This window comes from Trachypithecus francoisi, unplaced genomic scaffold (genome assembly GCF_009764315.1).
Source record: "Trachypithecus francoisi isolate TF-2019V2 unplaced genomic scaffold, Tfra_2.0 Lachesis_group18, whole genome shotgun sequence".
Taxonomy (NCBI): domain Eukaryota; kingdom Metazoa; phylum Chordata; class Mammalia; order Primates; family Cercopithecidae; genus Trachypithecus; species Trachypithecus francoisi.
This window is the reverse complement of record NW_022681463.1, coordinates 40310643-40324215: the sequence shown is the minus strand read 5'-3', so window position 1 is coordinate 40324215 and position 13573 is coordinate 40310643. Positions and strand designations below refer to the sequence as shown.

The 13573-nt window shown below is 34.3% G+C and overlaps 1 protein-coding gene and 1 long non-coding RNA gene across 4 annotated transcripts in view; both read left to right on the top strand.

The window, feature by feature from the left end:
• Window positions 1–13573, top strand: part of UCHL3 (ubiquitin C-terminal hydrolase L3) — a 58527-nt gene that overhangs the window by 39105 nt on the left and 5849 nt on the right. For 2 of the 3 annotated variants that reach the window (XM_033177542.1, XM_033177543.1), the window contains 2 exons: window positions 2700–2891; window positions 8117–8192. In XM_033177542.1, the coding sequence (XP_033033433.1) occupies window positions 2700–2891; window positions 8117–8192 (268 nt within the window). The remainder of the gene's footprint in view (window positions 1–2699; window positions 2892–8116; window positions 8193–13573) is intronic. The other variant, XM_033177544.1, reaches the window with a different exon arrangement.
• On the top strand, window positions 8199–10983 carry LOC117063684. Its single transcript, XR_004429035.1, has 3 exons — window positions 8199–9577; window positions 10428–10429; window positions 10972–10983. It is a non-coding gene; the product is annotated as an uncharacterized LOC117063684 (long non-coding RNA).

Below are 13573 nucleotides of genomic sequence, written 5' to 3'. Positions count from 1 at the left end.
AAAGGTAGAAATAACAAAGAGAAAAGCAAAAGTCAATGAAATTCATTACTGTAGTAGAGGTCCTAGCCAATATAGTAGGGCAAGTAAAGGAAATAAGGGGAATATTGTTTAAAAAGGAAGAAGTAAAGCAGTCTCTAGTCACAGAGAGCATGACTTTTTAAATAGAAAATGATTTATTGAAAAATGGAGAAGGGCTTGATGCTTAAAATATAAAAGATAAAGATTGTTAGAAGTGTTCCAGGTTAAAAGATACTAAGGAGACATGATGAATAAATTTAATATCTGTGCTTAATTAGATCCTGGGGGGAAATGCTGTAAATTGCACAACTAGATAACTGGCAAAATTAAAATATGGGAGATGAGGAGAAAGTATTATATCAATATAAAATTTTGAGGGTGATAACTGCACTGATATTAATGTAAGATAATTCCCTTAGTCCTAGGAAATACTGAAGAATTTAGGATTAATAGGCCATGATGTATGTAACTTATCTTCAAATGATTCAGGAAAAAAAGTTATGTAGAAAAAAGTAAAGAGATAATAAAACAAATGAAGGTAAAATGTCATAGTCAAATCTAGGTGTTCCCTGTATTATGCTTGTTTTTGTAACTCTGTGTAAATTTAAAAATTTTTTTAAAAAAAAGTCTTCAAAAAGGTTCTGCAAAAATGACAAAAGAAGAGGGTCATCATACTTGAAGGTGGAAATCACATTTCTCACAGGTGTGTTTGGAGTAAGCAACCTTAAGGGATGAGGTAATGTCTTTGCCTCTGGAACAAAGAGCCTGTTTGCTTACTGCTTGCTGTAAACCAGTGGTTTCCCCCAGCTCAGTGTTCCTCTTCTGTAACGCAGCCTACTCTTTTGCAACCATTCACCCTAGCTATGTCTGTTGTTCTCATGTGAATTGACACAAACGTATTATGATCATGCTCCTTGCTGTGCTATGAGTAATAAAGTTTTTTTTTTTTTTCTCTGACCCAGGCGTCTCATGCCTTTTGCCAATACCCATGAAAAAGTAAGAGGCTAACTTATTAAATTGAAAGAATAAACTCAAATTTCAGACCTGACAGATTACTCTTCTAAACATGTCTTCCTTATTTCTATTTCTGTTCTTTTTCTCACATTGAATTCTTTGCCAAGAATATTTTCCTATTTCACCCATCCCAACTTTGTATATTCTTTCACTGTACAACTCTGGTTTAGTAATATTACTAATTAATTTCTGATTAATTTATGTCTGTGAGAGGAGACACTATCATATACACTTTTGTTCCCATATAGAACCAAGTATAGAATTCATTTATGTATTTTTGATTGACTGATTCTTATTATGAGCAGCTAAAATGTTCGAACATATTTTTTAAACCCCCATCAAAACGATAGCTTTTTTTTTAAGGTTAGTATATTGTTTATTTAGATTGAAGATACTAAGTAGGATTAGAGAATTTTCAGAGTTGAAAAGAGTTTTAAAAATCATTCGGAAAGTAAAACTCATTTTCCTTAAGAGAAATCTATTATGGTTGTTATGGTTAGCAAAATCTATTATCACCAAGCGAGGATTTATATTACATTCTTTTTATTTCTTCTCACTATGATTATAGTGATTGTAATTTTGTCATACTCCCTCAAATTTTTTATATTATATACTGGCGTTATTAATTGAATGTGACAATTATGAAATCATTTGGATTACTACTATTATGTTATACCCTTGTATATTTTGTAGAAAACTCTTGGCTAGATTTGCCTTTTGTGGTACAATAGTGTTTGAAAAGGTGATTCCCAAAATACCCTAACCTTATCAGAATGATTTCTCTCCTTAACACTATCTGTCCCATTTAGCGTTAACATATTTTTCTTGGTCACTTCGGCTATACACCACAGTGATTAAGATCACTGGACTCTTAGAACCTGATTTCCTGGGTTTGAATCCCAGTTCTGTTACCTGCTGGCAATGTGACCTTAGTTATGTTACTTAACCCATTTGTGTTCTGATTTCTCACTTGTATAACAGGAATAGTTGTGCTTGTGGGTTACTGGGAGGTTAAATGAACCGATGTATATCAAGTCCTTAAAAAGCACCTGGCATAAAAAAAAGATGTGTATTTTATTTAATGATATCATTTCCTAAAAGATAGCTAAGAGGCCATGATGTTTTCCATGTAACGTATCAGCCTAAGTAGGAGGATAGTTTATTCAAGTTGTCAGCTTTGGAGGGATTAATTTCACTCTTGTTTATATTTTAAAGTTTTTTTTTTTTCTTTCTGGAGCTTATTCCTTTTAAGGAATTCTTTTTTACCAGTGCCTATCACCATACAGTTTTCTTCTACCCATTATTCTTTGTACATTTTATGTGCATTACATAGTTTTTGTGTGTGTGTTACTTTTTAAAAACAATTTGATGTAATAATTTTAGTGGCTTTTAAGTATTAATTTCCATGAGTCTGTGCTATGCAAATGAGGCTATATGAATATTTTCAATGTACACTTATAGAACTATGGCATATAACCTGATACTTGGTTATATATTTCCACTTTACCTGCTTTTAACCAATATTCATATATGATCCTTTGTTAGATTATGGTTATTAAAACTAGTAGACCATGTGAATTACAAGCATGACCATACGTTGCTTTTAAGAATAAATGATCACCCAGTAACGTGGTCTAAGTAAAATATTCTCTTTTTTAATTATGTAGTCCTCCTCGCCATCCTCATCACAGCCTCATTCTAGCCACTGCAGAACGAAGGCCTCATCATTGTGTCACCATGCATCCCTGCCCTGGGTCAAACGTTACCACGTAGGCCCTGCAAAGGCTACCAGTCCATCTCTCCGTCTTCGTCGCTGGCGACCCTTCTTACGCCTACCATCTTTGGGTCTCCATTCTGTTGTAAGTTTAGTCAATCTTCCATCTCTTCTCCAGTGACAAGGGCTGTCCTTTTTTTTTTTTTTCTTAAACAACTTCAGTCTTCAGAGTGCTTTTCTCTTGGTTCACTCAACCATTAGCTTTTTTCTCCCCCAATAAGATTGCAAGCATACCTCTATGCTTTGCAGTCTAGCTTGACTTTCGCCAGTGCCTGGAACATCCATCTTTTCACTCCATATCCTGCCAACATAATGGCGCCTGCCTTTTGATGAGTACTGATCCATGTTCGTGATAATGTTGAAGTCTGGTTAATTGTTAAAGTGAATATGTGTTCTCTTACCCTTCAGCTTTCTGAATTCATTTAGTTGACTCAGGTCAACAAATGCTGTGTACCTTCTGAGTTCTTTGCCATCTATTACTTTTTTTTTTTTTTTTAATGTTTCTGAGCATGACTTTAGTCTCTTGCCATGCTCTGGGATTACTTTACTTGCTGTGTTCTCAACCTAAATCCTTCATGGTGTAGGGTGTTTCGTCTAAGCTATTATTTTATTCCCTGAGGTGGCTCAGGTACTTGGTTTAATCTTGATCTGATCTTTCCTGCCTATTCAGTTTCTAAAGATCTTTTCCAAGTAGGAAATGAAGATTTTCTCCTTGTGTATTGATGTAAGCTTCCCACAAATTTATGATTTCTCTTTTATAGGCTAATGATATCCACAAACTATTAAAAATATGTTTTTCTTATAATCTTACTAATTATCTTAAGTGTTGAGACCGATGATGGAATTCTAGTTATGATACACTACAGAATTAAGCAACTATAGCTCTTGTCTTTCTGATGTTTTGGACTACTAAAGGCAATGACTGTGGTTTAGCAGAGCCTCCCTAGAAATGCAGTATCTTAAAACTTTGGTGTGTGCCATACATTTATAAGAAATTTGACATTTCTATAAATCGTGATGGCTTTTGAAGCCAGAGGAGGAAGTCTGACTACACATACATTTAATGCTTAAGAACAATTAAAAGTCAATGTCAAGCATTCTTTCCCCTTATTTACCCTTCTACTGCTGTACTCAAACCGTGAAGTGGTATCTTTCCTTAAATACTTGCTTCCACCAAATATCAGTATGATCATCAAATACTTCTCCATTTGTACTGAGTATCAACAAACCGGCATCTCTCTCTTTCTATTTCACTATCCTCATTGGGTCATGGCATTCTTCATTTTTATTCATTCATCCATTTGATATTTGTTGCTTCTCTACTGTGCCCTATGCCGTTTGGCACAGTGAGAGATACAAGGTGAATTAGATGACCAGGATAGAATCCTAAAGGTGTAAATTCTGACACGAGCACAATTGATCCAATTCTAATGTGAATTATTTCTTTTCTACTTAAAAATGTTCCAAATATAAATGAACATATAAAATTGGGCATTTCCTATTTTATATGCTTTTATATAATATTGATCTTGGCTCCATATTAATTCCATTGCCTTATAGCTTTGAATATTTTCATAGCATAGTAGTAAATAACATGGATTCTAGAAGCACACTGCCTGGATTTGAATCCAGATTCTACAACTTACTAGCTATATGACCTAGAGCGTGTTACTTAATGCTTCTGTGCCTCAGTTTTTCCGAGAGTAAGATGGGCATAATCATATTACGTACCTTATTGGGTTTATCCAGGTTGAGTATGTCTTATCCAAAATGCTTAGGATGAGAAGTGTTTTGGATTTTGGTTGGATTATTTATATTAGACTTACCTGGTTGAGTATCTCAAGCCAGAAAATTTGAAATGTGCAATGCTGCAGTTAGCAATTCCTTTGAACATCCTGTTGGTGCTCAAAAAGTTTGGGGTTTTGGAGCATTTCAGATTTCAGATTTTTGTATTTGGGATGCTCAATCAGTATGATGATTAATTATTTGATACATATAAAACATTTAGAACAGTGCCTGGTATATATTAAGTGCTATACAATTATGCATTAAATTTAGTGTGTATTTTAATGTGATGTTTATATTTAGTATTTAATTTATATCTAATTGATTTGTTATCACTTTTTAATTCTTTGAGTTAACTAAGAAGTGTTGCATTCTAAATTAGGGATTGTGTATATCAAAACTAATTGATTGCAAGTCAGTGGTACTCTTTATACTAAAAGAGTGGGATCCTCATCAGTAGATAGAGACATATAAGAATAGTCATACTACATCTATGAAGTGTCAATATCAGGAGGCAGCTTCAAAGCCAAAGTGGTGGTTGGATGTAAAGAGGAATTTTAATTTTTCCTTCATATATCTGGATATATGAAGGAAAAAAAATCCAATCTATAGCTTTTTCTTTTTTTTTTTTTTGCCCTCCATGTAGTTATTTCTTGGTCATTTTTTGAAACAAGACTTGCTGAAATTTGCTTTTTATTTATTTTTCTTGTTTTTAGTGGAATCATTTTAAGCAATTAAATAATTAGAGATTTTTAGACTCTGAGACTAATTGAAGCTGACCAAAGGAAAAGGCTTATCACAGGTTCTGAGGTTTTGTGGAAGGCTTAGAAGTTTTGAGCTTTGCTTATCTTTTATAATAGTTTGAAGGCTTTTCATACCCTCTTTAGAATTTTGTATTTTTAGTATGCACTTTTAGGTTAAAGTTACAATGATGCACAATTTTGAGTCACTACATTTGGTAATTGCTTACATTTGTGGTATTGTAGTATTATTATTGGAGTAATGCATAAGGTTTATATAACACTTAACAGTTTACAAAGTACTTTCATGCAGCTCATTTAAACCTTGAGATGAATAAGAAACCCGAGGCTTACAGGGATTGGGTCCATATTCAGTTCTCTGACTCCAGTGGTACTACTTTTACCTCTAGCATGGTTGTATTTACTGGCACAATATGAAACATAGAAGCTATAAGATGTGTAATTCTTAAGAAGAGATGGTATTAAGGTAACTAATAATTTATGAAAGTGGCCGGGCGCGGTGGCTCAAGTCTGTAATCCCAGCACTCTGGGAGGCCGAGACGGGCGGATCACAAGGTCAGGAGATTGAGACCATCCTAGCTAACATGGTGAAACCCCGTCTCTGCTAAAAAACATACAAAAAACTAGCCGGGTGAGGTGGCGGGCGCCTGTAGTCCCAGCTACTCGGGAGGCTGAGGCAGGAGAATGGCGTAAACCTGGGAGGCGGAGCTTGCAGTGAGCTGGGATCCGGCCACTGCACTCCAGGCTGGGCGACAGAGCGAGACTCCGTCTCAAAAAAAAAAAAAAAAAAAATAATAATAATAATTTATGAAAGCATAAAGTTTATAAGATTTAGAGTATTTCATATCCTGTTGGAAAATTGTCTTAAAATGAGTAAAGACAAGACTATTTTCTAGTTGAATGAATAATTCATTATAGCCTTTTTGTTTTAGAATTAAAGTTACAGTTTATATAATTGCCTAGGTTTAGACTTGAAAAATTGGTTTCTCTTCTGATTATTTATAAGTGAAGATATTAGATTGTGTGGCCGCTAATATTTTTTGATTCCCTGACCAGGAAAGTAAGGGAACTCATTTTCACTGTCTTCACATATTTGAAGAAACATGTTCAGGAGGGATTAGACTTTTTTCTAAGATGATGGAAAATACAAGGAGACATATTTAGCCTCAGTATGAGGGAAAATTCTAACAAAACTGTCTAACAATGGAATGGACTGCCTCAAAACCTAGTGGAGGAGCCTCTGGCATTAGAGGGGCTACCACAAGATGGGGCTATGTGGTGTTGAAGCAACAATTAGAGGGGCTACCACAAGATGGAGAAGTGCGGTATTGGAGCAACAGTAAAACTAGATAACCCTGATTGCTAACACCTGTGGAATTCTATAGTTCTAGAGTGACGCTAGAAGAACTGGCTTGCCACATCAGTTTATGTTGAATTTCTTCCATTCATAATTTGAGGGAAATAACCTCTGAAGAATAATACGAGATTAGGTGAGACACTGTATATATAAATATTTTAGAAACATTCTGTAAATCCAAGATAGTAATATTTATTCTGTACCTTTCAATATCTGCATCAGAAAACTTTATATTACAACTACTTGAAAATATATAGTTACTTGAGGATGAAAATAATATAATTTTTTAGTTAAGATGCTATCTGTTACTGAAAGGATATTAAGTAATCTGAGATATAATTTGATTTATGCCTTTTGAAAACTTTTCCTTTAAAATTTGTGCTCTACTTGCATATTTAACAGTGATTGTATTTCATTTTAAACTGTTTAGATTTGATGTATAACTAACTCATATTAATATTAGCTGTATAGTTACTACATATCATAGAAAGTGCCAGTTAATCAATGTATCGACTTTGTGTATATTATTTGAATGCCTTAGAAATGTAGATATTGCTCAGGCAAATTGATTGGTAAGCTAAAGAAACGTAGATCTAGTCTTAATTTCAAATTGCTTATTAAGCATCAAAGCAAGAGAAAAATCGTAGGCTACTGTGAATTGTACTTTAATTTGTTCTTTTTTCCCTTCCTCTTAATCACCTGGGCTATTTTCCTGCATGTATTCATTTTTAAACGTTTAAAATCCAGAGTGAGTTAAAATGCTTCTTTTACTCAAAGACTGTTTACACTGCACTGTTAAAACATCAGATTATCGAGTTCAAGTCTTTAAGGGAACATCTCTTTTGATATCTTAAAATTTAACTCGAAAAGGGTTTCTTTAAACTGTTAGGCGTAAAAATATTTTAACTTCTTATTTCAGATTTTAAAAAGTCATACATATCAGTTCATGTATTCATTTCATTCAGTAAGTATGCATTGTGCGTATGTTGTGTACCAAACTGTTAGGCGTAAAAATATTTTAACTTTCTTATTTCAGATTTTAAAAAGTCATACATATCAGTTCATGTATTCATTTCATTCAGTAAGTACGCATTGTGCGTATGTTGTATACCAGGCATTGTGCTAAGTGCTGAGGCTTCTAAGGTGAACACAATTTTTGGTCTTCAGATAGTTGAGATGAAGAAAGTTGTGCTTTTAGTCACTGTTTTCCTTGCTGATAAATGAGTACATTGTCACAGACACAGGCATGGTCCCTCTTTGTCCATTATACCAAACATTAAGCCTTGAATTATATTGGATAAATGTTCTCTTTTATAACTTGATGTTATTTGTATGTGTTTATATATACATAACTGATTTGTTTGACTACTAATGTATATAATACCTATTTTTTCCCTCCTATTCCAGGCACCAAATATAGATGAAAAAGTAGATCTTCATTTTATTGCATTAGTTCATGTAGATGGGCATCTCTATGAATTAGGTAAGAACTATTTTAATTTGTCCTGGGGAGAGAAATGGTAAATGGGAAAGTCTCTACTTATGATAAATAGGACTATTGATATTTATTGTGTTTACTTAAATTAACTGATTGCCTATAAAATTGATTTGACATAGTGACAGGTTTCCTTTTAAGACAGTTTACTAGAAAAATGTTACTTTATGTTTAAGCAATTTATAATTCAAAAATGTTTGCATACCATCTTCACATTTTAGCAAAGCAAGAAAGTAAAAACCATTACAGGGAACTTCTGCAAATCACTCTGGCAGTCGTTACAAAATTATTGAGTGGGTTATCATCAGTATCTGGCTGAACAACCTTTAGTTTTGAAAGATAGTGTAATATTTGGGAGGCTGAGGCAGGCGGATCACCTGAGGTCAGGAGTTTGAGACCAGCCTGACCAACATGGAGAAACCCAGTCTCTACTAAAAATGCAAAATTAGTCGGGCATGGTGGCACATGCCTGTGATCCCAGCTACTTGGGAGGCTGAGGCAGGAAAATCGCTTGAACACAGGAGGCGGAGGTTGCAGTGAGACAAGATCGCGCCATTGTACTCCAGCCTGGGCAACAAAAGTGAAACTCCATCTCAAAAAAAAAAAAAAAAAAGGATAGAGTAATAGTCATAGTGATCGGGCTTTGTTTTCAATAATGAGTGTCACTAGTTTTCAGGGTTTTGTAGTGTTCCTGTGATTTTTTAAAGACTTTACAGAAGCCTTTGTTTTCTGGCATTGGTTTCTTCCGCCATGTGTCAGAGTACCCATGATTAGTTACTTGGTATTTTGGCTGATACCTGTACTTTTGTCTTTTAAGTTTACCTTTCAGTGGACTATTTCATGATATGTTGGAGGAGATCACATAATTTTAGATAATTTACTCAGAATAAACTTCTTGTAATTTTTTCATAATTGGTATCCAATACTTATTATGACTTATTCTTTTCCATAAGACCATCTTGAGTTTTAAAAAAGCCAAATAAACAACAAAAGAGAAGTTCTTTTCAGTAATTCTAGATACTGTGAGTTTGGGTTCTATTACCTCTCATTTGCTGTCTATATATTACCTTGTCACATTAATTTTAAGTTTTTTAAGGTACAAGAGTTTTGAAAGGACACAGATTGTGACTGTAAATGTGATCCATACAATTTAGGTGGATTTTGTGTTTGGAATATTAGCAACAGATCACATACTTTATTAAAAAGAAATCGCCTATCAAAGGGGACAAGGAAAAGAAAGAACAGAATATTTATAAAAAAGGGGACAAGGAAAAGAAAGAACAGAATATTTGTAAAAATGTGCAACCCTGAGGGTTGTCTACAATAGTAGAGTGATTTGAGGCGTCATAAAACTTAAATGAAAAGAAGTCATTGTTTTGGTAGTATATAATGGACCTGCAGGACAGTTTGGAAGATGTGCCTTGCTAATTCAGTCTATAAAATCTGCAGAGATAAAGTATAACAGTGACTGGGGACTTCAGATGTCTGGGTGGTTGCCGGAAGTAGATTTTCTATTCTGAATTGTGAGTAGTAATTAATAACTAGTGGAAGAGGAGGTAAAGAGAGTGCTGGGACTTAACAGACACATTCTGTTGACTTCAAGAAAGTAGATTTGGCCAGAGCAAAGATATGTATTATTCATAACCAGAAACTATAAATGTGATTGTGACTTTCAGAATGGGAGACATGTAGAGGAAACAATAACATCTAAAATATATTTAAACCAAAAGAAAACCTTTCTAATGATCTCAATGAGAAGGAAAGAGTTGTCTTAAAAAAAAACAAAACTGGGTTTTACTGGTTAGATAGCTCTCTTGGCTCAGAGGCTAAAAGGGCAGTTAGAAGGAAGGACATATATCAAGGGTAAGCTGCATATGAAGAATGATCTCTTTTGGAGCATGCCAAGATCAACACAAAAGGATTTTAAAATTGGTTTGAAGTAAGAACTTCATAAAAGAAAGGCAGAACTACTGAGGTCTTGTTTGGTTTAGATATTCTTTATCAAGAAGAATGACCTGATGGAAAATCAGAAGCCTATTGGAAATTAGATTTTTAAAATGAGTTTAAATAATTTCAGACTGGTAAAGGATAGCCATGATCTTTGAGATGTCAGAGCAATAATAGGTACAGTGCAAAGATGGGCAGTTGCTGATTCGTTGCAAAGGACACTGGCAGTAACTCTGATGCGGAGCTAATAAATTCAAAAGGAATATTGAGCAGGAGGAGTATTGAGTTAATGGGTAGAAAACAGTGATTAAGAAATTAGCACTGGGCACAGTGGTATGTTCCTGTAGTCCCACTTCCCGTAGTGGGAAGCTGAGGCAGGATTGCTTGGGCCATTTCTTTTTAATAAAGTATGTGATCTGTTGCTAATATTCCAAACACAAAATCCACCTAAATTTTATGGATCACATTTACAGTCACAATCTGTGTCCTTTCAAAACTCTTCTACCTTTATATAACTTAAAATTAATGTGACAAGGTAATATATAGATAGCAAATGAGAGGTAATAGAACCCAAACTCACAGTATCTAGAATTACTGAAAAGAACTTCTCTTTTTTGTTGTTAATTTGGCTTTTTTAAAACTCAAGAAGGTCTTATGGAAAAGAATAAGAAGAAGTCATAAGAGTTTGAGGCTGTAGTGTGCTATGATTGCACCTGTGAACAGCCACTACACTTCTGTACTTCTGGTGACATGGCAAGACTTCATCTCTTAAAAAAAAAAAAGAAAAGAAAAGAAAAGAAGACATTATATAACTTTTAAGAAAGAAGTCATTTCAAAGTACAATTGGCTTTCTGTGGGTTCTTGCATTGATAGATTGAACCAACTGTGGATTGAAAGTATTAGAAAATTAAATACCAGTACAACAATAAAAAACAAAGTTAGAAAACAATATAACAACTATTTACATAGCATTTGTGTTGTATTACGTATGATAAGAAATCTAGAGATGATTTAAAGTATTTGGAATTGCATAGGTTATATGAAAATACTATACCATTTAGGTAGAATATGTCAAGGGGCTTGAACATCTCAAAATTTTGGTATGAGATGGGGCCAGGGTCCTGGAACCAGTCCCCCACAGATACGTAGAGATGACTGTAACTTTACTTTTAAAAATAAGGCTATATGATTTTAGACATGGTGCAAGTTAATTTCCATAGGATATCTATATTTAACAGAGAATGGTGGTAGTGTTTAATGTATTAATTCCCTACTCTAATAAATTGTAAGGTTAACCAATGAAAAGGACTGAGTTATTTCTCTTTTGTTATCACCCCTTCCTTTTCCTTGGGGCCTCATATAGTTCTTTCATATGTAAAGGGGAAGAAGTACATATTTTAAAACAGATATAACAACTCCTTATGGATATAGAGTAGAGCATTTGGATTTAGAGGTGGATTTGGAACTTATTCAACAAAGATTAAAACACTGTTTTAATAATAAATTATTGTCTACCTGAAGTAACAGGAATACTTTGAAGCAGTTTTAGGAATTTTATTTTGAAATAATTTAAAATGTTCATAGAAGTTACAGAAATAGTATACAGAGCTCCCATACATCCTCCCGCAGATGATCCAGATTCAATTCATATTTCTGAACTGTTTGAAAATAAGTTGAAGAATGATGCCCCATTATCTTTGAAACTTCTGTATTTTCTCAGAACAAGTGGATACTCTCCTACATAACTATAGTATGAATATCAAAATCAGGAAATTATAACATTGATCCAGTATTACCTAATCCACAGACACCATTACAATTTTCTTGATTATCACAATAATGTCCTCTATTCAGGAGCTAATCCAGGATTATGTGTTGAATTCGTCTTGTTTCTTTGTCTCCTTTAATCTGGAACAGTTCCTCAGAATGCTTTCTTGTCTTTCATGGCTGTAACATTCATTTTAAGAGTATAGGGCAGTTACTTCGAGATTATCCTCCAATTTAGGCCATCTGATTTATCCTCATGATTTACGCATTTTTGGCAGGAATACTACAGAAATAATGCTACGTTCTTCTCAGTGCATCATATCAAGAGGCACATGATGTCAATTTGCCCCATTACTGGTGATGTTTAGTCACTTTTAGGTAGTTTCTTCACAGTAAAGTTAATAAGTATGTCATGCAGTTGTTCATCAAGCTTTTATCCCCCAGATTTTGCATCCATTGATTATTCTCGACTGGATTATCATTATGACTATTGCCAAATGGCAATTAAAAAAAATTCCTCCAACATTAGAATCTTTCCTTTTCCTCTCATTCATTCATTTATAATCAGAATGGACTCATGGATTCCTCTCTTACTTAAATGATTATAATCCATGATATCATGTATTTTTATGCTCAAATTACTGCAGACTTGGCCTTTGAAAGGAACCCCTTCAAACTGCAGCCTTGATATCCTGGGGTCAAGCAATCCCTTTGCCACAGCCTCCTGAGTAGCTGGGACTATAGGCCTTTGCCACCATGCCTGACTAATTATTATTATTATTATTTTTGTAAATTGGGGTCTTGCTGTGTTGCCCAGGCTGGTCTTGAACTCCTGGGCTCAAGTGATCCTCCTGCTTTAGCCTTCCAAAGTGCTGGGATTACAGGCATGAGCCACTGCACACAGCCCATAGTTTTAATTGTTAAGAGTTCTTCTGTTCTCTGAGTTTTCATAGCATTTGAAAATATGGCATTCTCTTCTTTCATGTATGTAGAATTTCCTCATTTTAAGGATAGTAATAATACAGGAATACCTCATTTAACTGTACTTTTCATATATATATATATTTTTGACCAATTGAAGGTTTATGGCAATCTTTTTTTGAGCAAGCTTATTGGCACCATTTTTTCCAACAGCATGTGCTCACTTTGTGTTTCTGTGTCACACTTTGGTAATTCTTCCAACATTTCAAACGTGTTATTATTATATCTGTTATGGTATCTGTGATCAGTGATCTTTGATATTACTACTGTAATTGTTTTGGGATGCCACAAACCATACCCATATACAATGGCAAACTTAATCGATTTCATGTATGTGTTCTGACTGCTCCATTAACCGGCCATTTCCCCATCTTTTTCTCTCTCTTTGGACCTCTCTATTCCCTGAGACACAATAATATTGAAATGAGGCCAGATAATAACCCTACAAAGGCATCTAAGCATTGAAGTCACACGTCTCTCACTTTAAGGCAAAAACTAGAAATGATTAAGCTTAGTGAGGAAGGCATGTTGAAAGCCAGGATAGTCTGATAGCTAGGCCTCTTGTGCGAAACAATAAGCCAAGTTGTGAATGCAAAGGAAAAGTTCTTGAAGGAAATTAAAAGTGCTGCTCCAGTGAACACATGAATGACAAGAAAGCAAAACAGCATTATTGC